This window comes from Canis lupus, chromosome 32 (assembly GCF_003254725.2).
Source record: "Canis lupus dingo isolate Sandy chromosome 32, ASM325472v2, whole genome shotgun sequence".
Lineage (NCBI taxonomy): Eukaryota > Metazoa > Chordata > Mammalia > Carnivora > Canidae > Canis > Canis lupus.
Window position 1 is genome coordinate 20,553,535 of NC_064274.1, and position 19,054 is coordinate 20,572,588.

At 41.2% G+C, this 19,054-nt stretch overlaps 1 protein-coding gene across 13 annotated transcripts in view; it reads left to right on the forward strand.

Moving 5' to 3' along the window:
- The first annotated feature begins 11,610 nt into the window (after positions 1-11,610).
- Positions 11,611-19,054, forward strand: part of RAP1GDS1 (Rap1 GTPase-GDP dissociation stimulator 1) — a 159,020-nt gene continuing 151,576 nt past the window's right edge. For all 13 annotated transcript variants that reach the window (XR_003126911.3, XR_003126906.3, XR_003126905.3 and 10 more), the window contains exon 1: positions 11,611-11,813. Coding sequence is in view for 7 of the 13 variants with exons in the window: in XM_025423784.3 (XP_025279569.1) it covers positions 11,810-11,813 (4 nt within the window). In the remaining 6 variants the exon portion in view is untranslated. The remainder of the gene's footprint in view (positions 11,814-19,054) is intronic.

A 19,054-nucleotide genomic window follows, 5' to 3' on the forward strand; every position in this document is an offset into this window, starting at 1 on the left:
CATTGATAATAAAATCCTCTGTTACGTTCTTAATCTTCTAAAAACTTCCCTTCCATCTTTTGACTGAAAACTGACTTTTCAGTTAAGGACATTTCACTTCACAGCCCTCTCAAGTGACAGCTGCTTTTCCCCTCACAACCTACCTATGACAGGGTCAGTAAACTGAATAGGTATTCTCCTTGCTCCCCACTTTCCTCCTGCAGAGACCTCTGCTCTCTTGAAGCATATGCCATCTGGCTATATCCCTCCTAAATCATGCTGCTGCCATTTGCTGATCTCTTGGACATTCCTTTTACTCAAAGATAACGTAGCCCCTGGCTCACACTCCATTCCTTCTTTTTTCATCGTACTCTGTAATTTCAACATCCATGTGAATGACTCAGCCTATAACCTTCCTCTCAGTTCCTTGACTTAAGTGTTCCTCTCCTCCTCTCCAGCCACCTGTTCCCATAGTCATACCTAGAACTTATAAACTGAACCACTTCTGAAATATACATTTCAAATATCTCATCCTTTTACCTCACATGTCCTACTAACTACACAGAAAGAGTTCTTTGGCCACATCAGAATCTCCAATAAACAATGAAATGTTGAAGGAAATAATACAACCAGACTAACATATATTTTTCATGGATAATTACAAACCTCATATGGATATTCAATACTGCCTGCAATACTACTTAATTTCTGGATTAGGTTTGGATTCATAATTTTGGACACAACTACTTTATGCCATCTCTTCTCTCTTCAAATCTCCTATACCCTATGCCCCCTCCCCAAACCCTCCATTAATGTTACCCCTTCACGCTTCATAAATAAGATAGAAGTTATTCAATGGAGACTCCCTGTGTTCCTGACATCAAACCTACCAACCCACCTGTACCTGTATCTCACTTCTATTACAGATTTATTTCAGGCATATGCCTTTCAGGCCCATCAGCCCATTAAGAGCTCTGGGTCCCATCCCCTCTTGCCTTTCCAAAGGTTTTGTACTTCCAATTATTCTGTGTACTTTGCATCCCTGAGAGAGCATCCACTTCAATGTAAAAACAAAAAGTATCTTAAAATCCCATATCCCCCTGTTATGCCATTTCTCTGCTCATCTCCATGGGAGACCATCTTTTAAAAATGCACACAAACAATCACCTACTGGCCCTTCTTCAAACTCTAAATCTGGCTTCACTTCCCAGTAGTCACAAAAATTATTCTTACAGGATCACCCACAGTCTTCTCATTGCCAAATCCAATTAATATGATTCTCTTGCCCTCTTATTTCTGTTTCCCTCCATTTGAATACACCACTATCGATCCAGTCACTTATCCAGAAAGCTCAGCCGTCATTAGCCTTAATTACTTACACTTAATTCTTTCTTAACTCTCTCACCTGAATCTAAGTCATCAACAAGTCCAGCCTTTCTTCTTCTGCACCTCTAATCTTTTTACTTTTCTTCTTCTTAACTACAACCAGCCTGGCGCAAGTCACAGCATGTCTCACAGATCTCTTACCAACAGCTCTTCATTTTTCACAGCCCCCAAGGTGATCTTTCCAAATTGTACTTAAAATGAAATTTAAACTCTGTATCATGACCTATGAGACCCATCTGATAGGATTATAAGGATGATATTTATCCTTCCTCTCCACTCCATGCATTTCATAGAATGGAGAGAACCTTCTCTCTGAAAGAAGAAAATTATGGAAATATTCCTGTTCTCTCTCAGCAACTGCCCCCTCCACTCTCATCCTTATTAAGCCTTCCTTTCCCTGAGAGATAGAAGGAATTATCTCACTGGTGAGCTGGGGAAAGACAACTGAGAATATGTGGCCAGAGATATCTGGGGTTTTTTCCTTTAGAATGGCTTAATTCTCCTCTGCCCTGTAGTAAGTAGCCTGTGGAGAGAAAACCTGCAGTTCAGCTCTGTTTGGGACATAGGGAAGCTTGTTTGTTCAGGGCAATGGCAAGGGGAGAAGTATTAGGAAGCTGATTTGGCTCTGCTTGCACCTCAGTAGAATCTGTAATAGAGTTGCTTGTTTGACCTCCATGTAATCTGACTCCTGAGTCCTATATCCCACTTGTTTATATATATATATATATATATTTTAAAGATTTTATTTATTTATTCATGAGAGACACGGAGAGAGAGAAAGAGGCAGAGACACAGGCAGAGGGAGAAGCAGGCTCCAAGCAGGGAGCCCAATGTGAGATTCGATCCTGGGGCTCCAGGATCCTGCTCTGGGCTGAAGGCGGCGGTAAACCGCTGAGCCCCCACTTGGTTTTAAATTCTGGGATAACACAGAGGACTTTTATTTACTGGAACCTATTAAACCTCAGATTCTGCATTATTTGGCTTTCACTACCTCTGCAACTTCATTTTTTGCCACTCTGTCCTACTTCTTATGCTTTCACTATTCCAGTCTTTTTTCACTTCCTAAAACAAAGCCATAATTTTCCTCCTCAGGATTTTTGCACTTGCAGCTCCCCCTGCCTGAAAAGTTTCCTACTCTGGTGTTTTGCATGATCTGCTTCTAATCTTCAGGTCTCAGATTAATTATCTTGTTCCAAGAGTGGCCTTCCCACACAGTGTTACTTCCCCATTGCCATTTTTGTCTGCTACAACTCCTTATCTGCTTCCCTTACAGTACTTATCTCATGTTTATATTCTGTTTATATAGTTGCTTGTTCATCCTCCTTACTCAAATGTGCTCAATGAGGAAACAAGTGTTCATTGTTTTTTTGTTTTTTTGTTTTTTTTACGATTTTATTTATTTGAGAGAGAGTACAAGTGAGGGATGGGGGCAATGCAGAGGGAGGAGAAGCAGGCTCCCCCTGAGCAGGGAGCCCCACATGGAGCTGGATCCCAGGACTCTAATCATGACCTGAGATGAAGGCAGATGCTTAACCAACTGAGCCACCCAGGTGCCCACAACTCTTCATTGTTAACTGTTCTATCCCCAAGTCTTAGGTCACAGTATGCTAATAATAAGTATTTGTTAATAAATGAATAACCATGTAAAGATAGCAACTTAGAAATAATATCTGGCTTTTGCTGATGTGTTCATTACAAAGTGTTAATTCCAATAGATTTCCATGCAAATTTTTCATATTCCTAGAATTGTTTTGTTCCCAGAAAACCAGGAGTTGGTTTATCATAAAAATCAGATTTCAAAAGTGCAAATGCCTTAGATGATTATATCAAAAATACAGTAGTCAGTCAATGATTTTTATAGAGATACATATTGAACTATTACTAGGTTCTAGGAATTAAAAAACTCAAAAAAGTGGATCTGGATAGTGGATTCATGAAATGATTAAAGCATACATACATAATTAAAAGTCAGAAAAGTCTGCTTTCCAGCACGATTAGAAAACTAATAAATTATCAAAGTATACTCACATATACATACCACATATGTATACATATAGGTTTTTACTAATTTTCATACACTTGATATAACAAAGTAAGTTTAATATTAACTACTTAGGTAAGTAGAATAATGCCTCTCTCCAAAATGTCTATATCTAAGTCCCTAGAACCTGTGAATATGTTATTTTACATGGCAAAAAGGGACTTTGCAAGTGTGATTAAATTAAGGATCATGAGATGGGAAAATTATCCAGGATTATCCTAGAGGGATAATCATGTGGTTCCTTACCAGGGAAAGAAAGAGGGAGGAGAGTAGGAGAAGATATGATTGCCGTCACAAGCCAAGCAGTGTGGGCAGCTTCTAGAAGCTGGAAAAGGCAAGGAAACAGATCTTCCTATAGAGCCTCCAAAAAGGAATACAGCTCCATCAACACTTTGATTTTAGCCCAGTGAGATCTGTTTTGGACTTCTGACCTCCAGAATCATAATATAATAAATTTGTGTTGTTTGAAGTCAATAATTGTGTGATAATGTGTTACAACAGCCATAGGACACAAATACAAGTACATTAAGCAAACTTAATTTGGTTTTTAATACTTTAGGATCTTGCAGTCACTCAGGGTTATACTTATAAGAATCAATTATTAGTGAACCATAGGTAAATAGACATGCTGGTTGATGAGGTTTCTCTATTCTAAAGTCTGAATGAGCCAGTTTTTTTTTTTTTAATAGAAGCTTTATAAATACTAATAATTGCTTAATCGGGGTTAGGTGAGCTTAAATTAGGATGTCTTCTTAAGAAAGTTTTTAGGTGAATTTTAAAGTGGATAAAAGAAGATCCCTGCAAAGGAAATGATGGAGATTATGAGAGGATCTGGAAAAAATCTAAGAGTAGAGAAAATGGGCAATTACTGGTGATTTGAGCTGCACATAGCATATGAAGAAAGAAGGATAATCTAATCAAAACTCTACTTTTGAGTTATTTTTATTTAAAAGGCTACTCTCAAAATGCTTACATGTTTCACAGGAGGAAAGTATGATTACACACCCTTGTCATAGATTACTAGCTTAGCTTCTGTTAACTCTGAAAAAAAATTATTGCCAGATAAAAAACTAAATCAAACAGGTAACTTTGCCTCGGTAGAGAAGCAGGTAAGATGAGATGTTTCTTTCCCATGCAATGTCATAGTGGAAGTGAGGTTAGGGGGTTGGGAAACAGGTTGCTAGGAGGCAGTGTAATGAAATGGAAGGGGACTTTGAAATCAAACAGACCCGGTTCCAATTTCAGCTCTACCTTTTCTTGGTCATGTGACATTAGGCAAATTAATTAAAACATTTTGTTTCTCCATTTCCTTCTTTGTAAAATACCTAACTCATATGGTTAGTATTAGAGGTTAGTATTATATGAGAGTTTCTAACACAAGAGCATCAAAACTAATGTTAATTACTTCCCAGTTTTGCCTTAGGCCAGTTCAGAGTCAGAGGAATAGAATGTTTTAAGACTTGGAGAATTTCTCAAGCAAGCTGGTGACCATGTGTATGTGGATAGGTGGGTAGAGGGTGTGATAATTTTAGGTAGTGGAGCTAAATGCCTCTGTCGGAACCAAGTAGTTCGTGGTTTCTCCCCTTGACAAACATAATTCACAGTTTTTACAAAGAAGAATTGAGAGTGACAAAGTAAACTGCCACAAATGACAAAATTAACTAGCACAGACAGAGGTCTTTAGAGGTGGACTGGGACTCAACTTTTTTTTTTTTTTTTTTTTTTTTTTACAGATTTTATTTATTTATTTGAGGGAGAGTGAGTGACAGAGAGAGAAAGAGTGAACGAGCATGAGGCCGGGGCGGGGAGAAGCAGACTCCCAGCTCAGCAGTGAGCCCCATAGATCCCAAGACTCCAGGATCATACCCTGAGCTGAAGGCAGACGCCTAACCAACTGAGCCACCCAGGCGCCCAGGACTTAACAATTTTACGTCTTGAACTCTCTTCCCTCTATGGCATTGTATGCAACCATCAGTTTTCTTGGTGTTCTGAAGCCACCCATTTATTTTACTTTGGCACAACTTTCTCATTGTGACAATGACTTAAATTCATAAACATAACTGTGGAGCATGACTTAAATTCAAAGTTTGGAGGAAGGAAAGGAAGCAAAATTTACCCATACTTATCCAATAGTCTAAAAGCATAGAATTATAAAAAATCCTTGCATATTATGATTTCAAACACTAGATGCATAGCAAGCTTCTAACCCCCTTTTAATGCAAAGCCAATTGAAATTTAAATAGGCTAAATATCATTTCAAGAATAACTGAGCCTATGTCCTAATCAAAAGTAGCTGTGTTAAATATTGACAAATAAAATATTATAATAATGCAGAGATCTGCCTTTTATATTTGTAAGTTTCAGAGAAGCAGGAACAAATAATACTTTAAAGACAATGAAGGCAGCCCCGGTGGCGCAGCGGTTTAGCGCCGCCTGCAGCCCAGGGCATGATCCTGGAGACCCTGGATCGAGTCCCACGTCAGGCTCTCTGTATGATGCCTGCTTCTTCCTCTGCCTATGTCTCTGCCTCTCTCTCTCTCTCTGTCTCTATGAATAAATAAATAAAATCTTAAAAAAAAAAAAAGACAATGAAGAGGGGATCACTGGGTAGCTCAGCGGTTGACTGTCTGCCTTTGGCTCAGGGCGTGATCCTCGTGTCCTGGGATCGAGTCCCACACTGGGCTCCCTGAGAGGAGCCTCCTTCTCCCTCTGCCTGTGTCTTTGCCTCTCTCTCTCTCTCTCTCTTTGTGTCTCTCATGAGTAAATAAATACATAAAATCTTAAAAAATAAGACAAGGAAGAAAAAGATAATCTTCAAATAAAGATATTTTACAACATAATATTATTTTTTTAATCTAATGAGGTCTCACAAAATAGAAGGTAATTTCCCTCCACACATTTATCTACATACTACCACAGTGAGGATTAGAATCAGAGAGGTTTAGATTTTACTTCTGCTTCCTTTATTTACTAGTTAAGATCCTGAGTTAAATTACTTAACCCCTCTGAACATGTGTCATTATCTGTAGAGCTGAGATAATAATACCTCACTCGTAATGCTGTTATATTATTTAAAATAAGAAACTACACAATACCTGATCAGTCACCAAGCCAATACCACTTCTTTAATATTTCTCAAGGCTGTCCATTACTATCTATCCCCACTGCTTCAATTTTAGTTCAGCTCAAACCTGGAATACTACAACAGTCTCCCATTCTCCAGTATGGATCTCTTTCTGCTTTGCAACTATTAAAATATAAATTTAACTATGACATCTTCAAACTTTAAACTTTCAAACCCTTCAATGACTCCCTGCTTTCCTCAGGATAAAATCCAATACCCCACGTCAGCCATGAAGGCATTACAAGATTTGATCTCTCTTACTTGTCTGCTTTTGTTCCACAACCTTCTCCCTTTCCCTAAATCTGGACACACCTCACCCTAGCCATTAACTGCTTGCAGATTCCTCAAAGATTCCAACTCTTGTCTCCAGGCCTCTGCAATATAAAGCCTTCTGTTTGGTTGACTTCTACTAATCTTTCAGGTCTCTGCTGAGATGACATCTTTCTAAGAGGCTTTCCGTAATAGGGTTAAATGTCCTACTTATATTGCCCATCTTGGTAGTGATAGCACTGTATTTTAATTATTGTCTATCTCTGTATTCTCTGAGGACTAAAACTGTGTCTTATTGATATTTGTGTATATAATTCCTAGGTAGAATGGCACATGCTCTCAACAAATATTGCTTTCTGTAACCTATTACTTCTTTTCCTGGCCTTATACTGTTTTCATCATGTTATTCCATTTCTCAGAAATCTTCAATGACTGTATTTCTTACCTTATCAAGCTTAAATTCTTTTGTTTGGCTTTTTTAACGCATCATGATCTGTCCTTCATACTAAATTTCCAATCTTGTTTCTAACTATGTTCCAATATGTACCCTTTTTTTATGGTCTTATAAATGTAACATAATTATGCCTCAGTTCATGCTGTTTCTCTCTCTTGGAAAAAGATGCTTTTCTTCCAACATCTCCACACAAAAATTCTATCCATTTATATCCTCTCCTTATGAAGCCATCTTTGACTAATTTAAAAAAAAATATGATAGCATTTACAGACTTAAGAGATTTTCTAATAGAGACTTTAAATATAGACTTGTCTCTACTTTTGTTTCGCATGATATGCACCTATAGTTATCCTATAGCATTTAGCATAGTGCTGAGCTCAGAACAGATGGTTTGCAGTTCTTCGTCCTGTCTAAAAAATGTATATGATCTAGGGCTATAGTTGTTTGCAATATGTAGACATTAGTCAGTTTAAGGTGACAGACTTTGAAAAGAGAAAATTTTAATTTCATAACATTTAGAAAATGGTTAACATATTAAGTAAATAAGAGATACTGGGGAGGGGGAGGAGGGTTACAATGGACCAAAGGTGAGACATTTTTGTTGTTCAAACCTAGACTAGCCTAAACTCACAGAGGTATTTTAAAAATAGTGTAGGTAGAAGACTGTTCACTGCCAACTCATTTTTTATCGCTGCAAAGTTCAGTTTAACTACTCCAGTGAGATTCCCTTAAATGATATTCAGAAGGTGGTAAAGAAGAGGCAATCAGTTCCCTATTATTCTTTTAAAGAACATTTTCTCTCTTTCTACCTCCTCTTGCTCTGCCCCTCCCAGTACAGTTCCTTTAAAGAATTTAAATCACTTTTCAACCTCTTATAAGGCTATACACATCAATGAAGTAAAGTTATGTTATAAACCTTGCCCAAATGTAGTGATTCTAAGCCTTTCTAATAAACATTTTCTTTGATCTGTCTCCCCTGGCCCTCAACAGCTATCTGGCTAATCCTAAATCAATTTTCAAAATATAAATACATTTGTGATACTTAATATAAAAGCCTCTGCATCGCAACAAAATGTCTTCCTTTATTTTGCAGCAGGCCTTATAAAATCCTGACTCTTGCCTAACCCAAAGTACAGACACCAGTAGATTTATTTCTGGAAACTCTCGACATCTGGAGAATATTTTCTAGCTATTTATGTAATCAGTGACTAGAGGTATCCCCAAAGCAATCTTTCTAATATGTAACTTTTTTAGGGCAGGTGCCATAGTTTATTTTTTTATCCCTGGTGTCTATTATAGTGCCTAATATAGTAGGCACTCAGTAAATATCTATCAACTGAGGGAATAGAGGCAATACAGACAGCAGCTGTCATCATCTTTATAAATATTTATTGATTAATGACTTTTACTTGGTAAGGTGCTAGAGTTCATAAAAAAGAACATCATTCTTGTTCCTTTCAAGATAAAACTTTGGAAGGATGAAGAGTTTCATTCATACAACAAATTTTTATTGAGCACTTACTATGTACTAGCATTGTACCAACACTGGGGATACCATGGCACATAAGGAAGACAAAAATCCCTGCCTTTGGGGAGCTTAGATTGAAATGAGGGTGAATACCAATAAGCAAAATGTTGCTTAAATGATTATTTTAGTGATAAGTGCTAAGGAAAAAAATTAATATGGAATCTAGGATATGAAGTGGGAATGTTGAAGTATTAGATAAAATGGCTAGGGAAGTCTTCATGCAGGTAACTTTTGAAGAAAAAGACGAAGAAAGTAAAGATATGAGAAAAAAGTCATATTTCTAAAACAGGAGAAGAAAGTTGAGGTGAGAACTAGCATTATGTGTGAAAGGGTAGGCGTTACACTGGTTACACTTCCACATGTAGCAATGAGTACCGGGTCTTACTGCCATCATACGCCAGCACTTTGGGACTCATTGTATGCAGTATGTCTAGACAGCCCTGTGGTTTTAATTGATAGTAGTGCTAAGGGAATGGTTTTTAGAGTCAAGCAGAACAAAAGCGGCACTTAAACTAGTGTCAGGTGGGAGGTCACAAAGCTGCTGTAGCTTTTGCTAGTTTGAATTTGTACATCCAAATGAAAAAAGATGCTCTTAGAAAATAATTGTAATATGTAACTAGAAAAAAAGTAGCAGGAAAAATGAAGCAAGTGAATTTGAGAATCTGGAAGAGATTAATGAATGTTAAGTAAAAAGAAAGACAAAAAAGCAGCCATACAAAGGCCCAATATGATCTGGAGAGGTCCAAAATCAAAGTGGAACATGGGGCTGTGTGTGTGTGTGTGATCTGGAGAGCTCCAAAAGGAATGTGGAGCATGGCAGGGGTGTGTATGTGTGTAACTTGCGTTGGTGTGTTATGGATTGAGTCATGTCCCCTGCGAATTTATTTAAGACCCAACACCCAGTATCTCAGATTTAACCCTGGAAATAGGGTCTAGGTTATAGATATAACTAAAGATAAGGTCATACTAAAGTATACTCGGGCCCCTAATCCATGACTGGCAGCCTTATAGAAAGGGAGGCCACATTTGAACAGACATGCCATGTGAAGATTGTGGAGTTATGCCACCACAAGCCAGGGACCTATCAGAAGCCAGGAGAGGCCTGGATGAGATCCTTCCTTAGTGCCTTCAGAGGGAGCGTGGCCTGACACTTTCAGACTTCTAGCCTCTGGAACTGTGAGACCGTCAATTTCTATTCTAAGCTGCACAGTTTGTGATGGTTACAGCAGCCCTAGGAAACTCATTTAGCATGTAAGAATATTTGAAGGCAAAACCGAAAGCATCCTTATATCCCAGAAAGGGAAGGAGGTTGGTTGCCTGATTGGTCTTAGGCATCAGGAAGGCCTAATAGCTTGGACGTCGGTAAATTGCGTTTCCTTGTTTTACCAAAGCTCTTTCTTTTTTTAATGATCGCGTTTCACTTTTGTTTTTAGAGAGCTCACACAAAATCTGCTCTGCTTAAGGAACTCTAAGTTCCTGCGTGCTTGCGGTTATCATACAAACGGAAGCCGACCCCACTGTAAGAGCGGGTCACGGCTGAAGCGAGGCAAGGCGCCTTTTCTCAAGGTTGAATTTATTTATTTTTAATTTTTATTTATTTATGATAGTCAGAGGGGGGGGGGAGAGAGAGAGAGAGAGAGAGAGAGAGAGAGAGAGAGAGAGGCAGAGACACAGGAAGAGGGAGAAGCAGGCTCCATGCACCGGGAGCCCGACGTGGGATTCGATCCCGGGTCTCCAGGATCGTGCTCTGGGCCAAAGGCAGGCGCCAAACCGCTGCGCCACCCAGGGATCCCTCGACGTTGAATTTAAAGAGTAGGGGTTGGAAGGGAGAAGCAGCCTCGATTCAGGTGTGCAACGTCCCCCTTCCACAGGTGGGACTGCTGCCTGCGGGCCTGTCCCCTGCTGGGGTGCGGCTGCTGCTGTGTGGGGAGAGCGATCCGACTCCTACAGCTACGAGGGGTCCGGGCCAGACGCGGCCCCCGCAGGGAGCAGGAGGGTTTCTTCGCGGCTCCCGCCGCAGGGCAGGGGCGCGGGGCCCAGCGCATGCCCGGCCGGGAGGGCGCCCGCTCGGGTCTCGCCCGCGATCGGGGGCGTCCCGGGGGCCTGGCCCGCCGGCTGGGCGGGGCCGCCGCTACCTCGGTAACCTCGGCGGGGCGCTGCCCGGTGGGGGGAGCCCGAGGGCACCCTAGCTCCGCCGGTGGCTTTCCAGGCGTCTCGGGGGAGGCAAGGCCGCGCTTCCGTAGGAGGAAAGCCCTGGGGGCGGCCCCCTTCTCGGCTGCCCAGCCCTGTTGTGAAGCTCGCCGCGGCCGAGGCAGCCCCAACCACCCCGCTGCTGCGCCGCTAACGCTAGGAGCCCGCCCCGCGCCCCGCGCCCCGCGCCCCGCGCCCGCAGGCTGCTCGGAGAACGGGCGCCCTCAGGTCTCGGTCTCGCGGAGGCGCAGCCCCGTCGGCGGCCCGTGCACGGCAGCTCCGTCTCGGGATGTCTGCGGGGCGTCCCCGCCGCCTCCTCCGGGGACCTGCAGCCCGCGCGGCCGGGCCGTCCCGTAAGGCACACGGGGTCGGCGGGCAAGCCGGGCGGCAGCCCTCGGGACCCCGCAGCCCACCCAGCGCGCGGCCTGCGGCGGCTGCAGCGGGCCCGCCCGCGGAGGGGAAGAGAAAGGGGCGCGGGAGACACTGAGCATGCTCGGCGGAGAGGGCGGGGCGCCCCCGGGCCGCGCGTCGGGGCCCGGCGCTGCTCAGCCCGGCTCTGCCTCCCGGGCGCCCGCCCGCTCCGAGCCGCGCCCGCCGCAGGCTGCGCCCGCCCCGCCCCGCCCCGCCCCGCCCCGCCCCCCGCCGCTCGTCCCCGCCGCGGCCGCGCCGCCTGCAGCAGCAGCAGCGGCAGCAGCAGCTGCTCCTCCCCGGCGGCCGCCCCCCGCGGGTCCCTCCCTGGCTGCGGGAGAGGCCGAGGTAGAGGGAGGACGCCGCGCCGCCCGCCCGCTCCGGGGACCCTCGCCTCGCCCTGCTGGCTCCGCACCCTCCGGGAGAAACATGGGTAAGTCATCCTGCCTTCCCCGTCATCGCCTGACATTTTTCTCTCCCTCGGCGTGTTGCGGGTGGGAAGCGTTTCTCGCGCAAAGTTGCCGGATTTCTCCAGCCCGCGGCTGTGGGACCGCGGCTCGCCCTGCGGGGACAGTCGGCGCTCGCGGCACGCGCGCGGGTCCCCGGGCTGGGAGGGTCCCGGGCGCGGGGTGCGGCCCTCGGGCACCTCGCGGCCGCGCCTCCCCTCCTCCATTCTTCCTGCCCGAGCCGTGCCCGGGCACCGCGGGGCCGGCCTCGCGGGCCAGCATCCTCCGGAGGCCGCCCGCCCCCTTCCCTCGGCGGCTGCGGGCGCGGAGGCTCGGTCGGACCGCGCGGGAGAGCCCGCCTCGCGGAACTTCCCGGTCTGGGCGACCTTTCCCCAGCCCGAGGCGGGGAAGTGCGAGCAAGTAGTTTGGGCGACGGCACGACCTGCATGGGAATGGTTTCTGGCGGGGGAGAGCGGCCGGCGTCCCCGGCCGAAGGATGACTTGTCAGAGGCCACGAGGAGCGCGCGGGAGGATGCGGAGAGCCGCCGGCCGGGGGCCCCGTGCCCAGCCCCCTCCTGGGCCCCTTCGCCCGCCGGCTGTAGCTGTGCCGAGAAACGCACCCTGGAACACGTTACGGAACTTACATCTCAGTTATTCCTTCCCGGCGTCCCCTGCCTCAATCTACATAATCTGATTTTTAGTTCCTTTGTATGTACGGTTGATCCCAACGAATTGGTTTGCGACCAGATACTTAAAAGCAGGTGCATTCTCTAAAATGACATATGACTTATCTTAACATTTTTTTTTTCATGACATTGCTTAGGCGTTCAGTGCGGTAATTACAGAAACGTCTGATGAGTTCTGTAATTTAATAGGCGATTTTTTTTTTTTAAAAGATAGTATCAGTTCGAAGTACCGTACTTCTACATGCCCCTGGTTCGCTTCCACCCCTGTCGTAATCTCCTCTTTTAAAATTTGCTCCATTGGCGTCTGTCAACTCGGACTTTTCCCACCCCTCTGTGCAAGTTATTTTAAGCCTAAAATGAATGTGGTTCTTTCATCTGTCAATACAGTGCTCAACACGTCTAGCATTCAGTCGTGGCAATTGAGAATCTTCTAGGAAGTATCTAAATCTGGAAATGGTGTGGATGGAGCTTACTGGAAAAGCAGATGCTCCAAGCTGTTTCAGACCTTTGGTCCTATATTGGGGAGAGGCTAGTGTTGCAGGAGGAGGTGGTATGAATAAAAAATGAATTATGGCCCTGAATTTTATCTTTAGTTCAGATTTCTTCCCCCCCTTTTAATGTACTATCGGTATTATGCTGAACGAATTTATGTAAAATTGGGTGGCCCATAGGTACCTAGCTTTTCTCCAGGAGTAGAATTTTAAATAAATACTCAGATTATTGGACACATTGTAAATTTTCCTTGAACATGCAAAAGCTCTCTCCTTAATTATAGGCCACAAATATGGCTTGTGAAATACATTTACCCGTGTTTCAAGGTGAGCTAGAAAATCCATTTAAATAAAATTTTAACTTACATGTTGAGTCAGAGTCTTCTCAGTAGAAAAAATTCAATTCTGTTGCCATACTTATGAATAAAAATACTTTATTTAAAAATGATTGATCTTCAAATTCTTGAATGTTACTGCTTGATTTCAAAGAATGGTCAGATAGAAACCCTTCTCTCATTTGAAGTTTCTCAGATACTCTTTGATTAAACCAGTCTCTCCTCATAGTACTCTATACCTTATTGGAGGCTTTTTAGCACTTACATAATCTGCCTTATAATGGAGTTGTTTATGTGTGTGTTGTGCAGTTAGTCATCAGTTCCAGAAGATGTAAATTATGTCTAATTAATTTTTGTGTATCCCACAGTTCTTTCCACATAGTAGATATTCAATAAGTCTTTGGTGAATTCACTATTGAAGTTAAAACCTATTATTTTCCATTTGTGAACTTGAAAGTATGGGCTTTGAACATTCAGTTTGGTAGTTATTATGGAGGCTTGGAGGAATTGGGAATAGAGAAGTATAATTATACTATGAGTAGTCTTCTTGGTAAAAAAAAAAAAAAAAAAAAAAAGGTTGGGTTGACTCAGAGATATGGATTCGGGGATAGCCTCCAGGTAAGCCATTTCCTTCTGCACTGCTGTCTTCCATGGTAAGGTGGGTTAGTGTGTGATCACTAGGACATGCAATAACATAAAATTGAAACCTTGTAAAGCGATTTCATCTTCTGAGCCAAAGAAGTTATAACAATTGACATATACGTAAAGGGTACCCTGATTAATGGTAGGAAAAAATCACTTTTGAAAGACTTCCCAAGAAATAAATAAGGTGATTTAAAAAAATATTCTCATGGCAGTGCTTTTTCTCTGTAAGAAAGTGAAGGAAACTTCCTATATAGTCTTATGGGGCATGGCTATAATATATATCTTATTATAGAGTCAACATATACTTAATATTTATTGAATATCAACCAAGTACAATGTACTGTGGGAGGACAGAGATGAATAAAACATTCATACTTCAAGTTCCATTTAATCCTAATTGGAATGATACGATACATACACAGATAGCTATAACGGAAGTGATAATAAATGATCTTTACATGTGTTATAGATTCAGGGCATGGAGAGAAGAAGGTTTTAGAAAAATGATGCTGTTTGAACCAAAGGTTGGTTAAACTTCTGGAAGGTAGAAATGAATGGAGACTGTTAATTAGGATGGGCGTTGGCAGGAGAGAAATGGCATAAATGGAGATATAGAGATAGGGAATACTTAAGGAATTTCAGGATATGACTAAATAGTCATGTTTGGCTGGAGCAAAAAGGTAAGGTAAGAGTGTGTGACAGAGATGAAAAAGTATTTATGGGTAAAGACCAGATAATAGAGGAACTTAAATGCCAAATTAAAGAAGTTTTTGGACTTTGGTCTATTAAGGGACTATGAAACATTTTTAGGTAGTTAAGTGATGGATCACATCTGTGGTTTAGGAAAATTAATCTGTTAAGTGAAAGATGGGTTAGATGAGAAAATAGAGAACACTTCAGAAGGTAGTTGTTGCAGTTTGGGTGAAAATATTTACTGGCTGGAACTAGACTGTGGCAATGGGAGTAGAATGTTGCAAATAAAGAACAGGATTTACTTGCCAACTAATTGAGTATGGAATTGAGAAAGGAGATGTACAGTATCGCCTGGGCAATAAAGAAAATGTGGAAATATTAATATATATTTAATCCATTGGAAGAGGAAACACGAATAGTAAGTTTTGGGCCTGATGGGTTGCACTGTTTATTTTGCCATTTAGATTCTCTGCTCATTGATGACAGGGATTCTCATTAGGTTTGTTTTTGTTTTTGTTTTTTAAATATTTTATTTATTTATTTATTTATTTATTTATTTATTTATTTATTTATTTATTTATGAGAGGCAGAGAGAAGGAGAGAGAGAGAGAAAAGCAGAGACACAGGCAGAGGGAGAAGCAGGCTCCATGCAGGGAGCCTGACATGGGACTTGATCCTGGGTCTCCAGGATAAGGCCCTGGGCCGAAGGCGGCACTAAACCACTGAGCCACCCGGCCTGCCCCTCTCATTAGGTTTGAATACATCTCAAATAATAGTGTGTGGCACATAGTAGCTATGCAGTAAACATTTGTTGACTGACTGAAACTAGGTAACAAATATTTAACAAATAGTTATTTTTTTTTTTAAGATTTTATTTATTTATTCCTTAGAGACACACAGAGAGAGAGAGAGAGAGAGAGAGAGAGAGAGAGAGGCAGAGGGAGAAGCAGGCTCCATGCAGGGAGCCTGACGTGGGACTCGATCCTGGGATTCCAGGATCAGGCCCTGGGCTGAAGGCAGCGCTAAACCTCTGAGCCACGGGGCTGCCCAGTTATTTTAACTTTTAAGAGAGGATTTGAACTTGAGATCTGGAAGTTATTCATAAATCCCGAATGATATTTCAAGTTAGGTAGGAGGCAGAGAGGCAACAGAAAGAAAAAAAAGAAAATTTGTCCAAGGTAAGAATCTTGAGGAATGACCCATTGTCAGGGAAGAATGGAATGATTTGACAACTGAAAGAGACAGAAGTAGGTAGGAGTGAAACCCTAGAATTGGCATGTGGCTAGTTTCATTATATACTGAATGGTTAATAATATCCATTGCTTCAGAACCCAGTGATAAGGACTGAGGAAAGGATCTGAATTGTGATGTGGTTTGGTTAGGATATTACCCAGGATATTTTCTAAAAAGCAGCTTTAAGAGGTGTAGTAGATATGGAGATCAGTTGTAGAGGCTGAGTAATGAGGAAGTAGAAACTAAGAATTCACTATATCCCTTGACCTGTTTAAAGATCTGTAAATAAGCATAGGTTTCTTTAAACATTTTTAAAATGTTGCACTTTATATGGAGTGATACATGCTATTTTCTTGCCTGAGAATAATTTGTAATGTTACCATAGTGCTTCACAAGTCTGACATTTTTTAATGTCATTATATCCTAGTATAGTGTACTTTTTATGTTTGCAATATTTGTCATACAGATTGAGCTTAGAAATGGTTTTATAATTTTGCATAGCATTTTACATAAAGTATACTTTTTACTGATGAATGGTTTTATCACTTTTTATTTCTATTAGTCTTTGTGAATTTGGAATTTCTCTAGTTATGTCTCTATACCCTTAATTCCTAGGGTTCTGTTTTTCTGTATAAATATGTATTAGCTTTATAGATCAGTCTTGTATTTTTTTCCTCTTGTATATCTAAGTTCAGGAATGATTTTACAGATCTTTTTTTTTTTTTTTTCAAATTAGAATGATACAATTTTTTGGTAAACTGGTAGTCGCTAAAGTTTACTTTTTATTTTTTATTATTTTTTTTTTATTGGTGTTCAATTTACTAACATACAGAATAATACCCAGTGCCCGTCACCCATTCACTCCCACCCCCCGCCCTCCTCCCCTTCTACCACCCCTAGTTCGTTTCCCAGAGTTAGCAGTCTTTACGTTCTGTCTCCCTTTCTGATATTTCCCACACATTTCTTCTCCCTTCCCTTATTTTCCCTTTCACTATTATTTATATTCCCCAAATGAATGAGAACATATAATGTTTGTCCTTCTCCGACTGACTTACTTCACTCAGCATAATACCCTCCAGTTCCATCCACGTTGAAGCAAATGGTGGGTATTTGTCATTTCTAATAGCTGAGTAATATTCCATTGTATACATAAACCACATCTTCTTTATCCATTCAAAGTTTACTTTTTAAAAAGAGCATAGATCACAGATTGACTAGTTCAATAATTTTTCTTATGTTGGCATTACATCTTTGTTATGTTATCTGTTTTCTCCCCATGGAAGCAGGGCTAAATTCACTGTCTTTGGTAGAGTCATCTTCTGAAGTCCCTAGTACTACTATTTGGAAAGTTATAATAACCCTAATTCATTTTGAGAACTGTAGAGTTTTAACTTTCACATTGGAATGTTGGAGCTTCTGGGTACATTTGGGGAAAATACTGTGGTTTCCCTCTACAGAGATTCCAGGTCACTGAATTTGAACTTGGCAATTCTAGCATTATTTGTGGCACCAGCAGCGACCATAAGAATTACCTAAATTTTTAATACTCAATCATCAGGAGGAATGGAGAAGGAAGACCCACTCCTTTGAGAACTTGGTGTTAATTTTTGATAATCAAATGTTCGGATAACACTAAATTGAAAATACTTTCCTAGGCATTTAACTTGGCAAATAGTTCTTGTGGAGAGAAGAGCAATAATAAATGAAGATATCAGTAAGTTATGAAGTCTGTTTTGGTTATAAAATTCTATGATTCCTTGAAACTGAACTTTGAATATACTTTGTATCACTAATGTCTTAAATATGCTGTATTCATCCTTATATAATCAGTTTTTCTTTAGTGTTCAAAGAGTAAATGTCTACTTGAGGTAGCACTTCAAAGTTTGAAACAACCTGTTAGCTTTGTCTGACTAGACGGCCTAAATACCATTACTTATGTGAGCTAAGATATAAATGCTGGATTCAAATTGCAGAGTAATGTCATTCTCTCAATACATCTATTTATGCAACTTTTGTTGCTAGAAGCATTCCAGGAGTTAAAAGTGAGAATTAGGGCAGCCCGGGTGGCTCAGCGGTTTAGCGCTGCCTTCAGTCCAGGGTGTGATCCTGGAGACCCGGGATCGAGTCCCACCTCGGGCTCCCTGCATGGAGCCTGCTTCTCCCTTTGCCTGTGTCTCTGCCCCGCCCCGCCGCCCCCCTACCCCCCCCCCCCCGCCGTGTGTGTCTCATGAATAAATAAATAAAACCTTAAAAAAATAAAAATAAAAGTGAGAATTAGGGTAGTGGTAAATGGAAGTGGTTAAATTGAGCTGCTAGCTGTGATTGGCTCTGCTTACAAACTCCAAAGTCCTTCTAACTTTTTGTATACAAAATGAATTATTTCCATATGAGGTGTATATCTGGTATCTTCTCTGAGGCTGTTTTTGCTTAATTTTGTCCAAATTTATGACTTCAACTACTAACTATATGCTACTAGTGCCTATATTATATATGTGTGTGTGTGTGTGTGTATATACATATGTATATTTATAAATCTGTTTTACTAAATTTATATGCTTGCATATACTATATGCATATACATAAATATTTTATTAAATATGTAGGTATATATATTTGATAAAATAGTTTATTATATATGTTATATATTTTATATAATGTAGGTAATATGTATAATGTTTGGACTATATGTAGGCAGTATGTATAATACATGTATGGGCTATAATATCTGTAGGCATATATATAATATATGTATGGGCTATTTTTTTATCTAGGAGATTATTAAACATCTCTATATCCATAGTTAATTCAAATTAATTCAGTTCAAAACCAAATTCATTGTGCAGTTTTTAATGATAGTAACTAGAGGTGTGATGGTTATGTTCAACCAAAAGCCCTTCTCTAATAAAGCCTGGATTTGTGGTGGTTGTTGATATCTTATGAATGCATAGTTGGGAAGAGATGAATTGCAGCACATCAGTATATAGTAGATCCACCATATAGATATAATAACCTTATGAGCACAGATAACAGTAAAATATAGTGAAATAATTAAGTAGTAAAGAGTTTTGAGTATTAATACCTTTGTTTTAACATAACTTATTGAGGTTTATAAAATTTAATTTTTAGTAATGGCTGTTTTACTAAT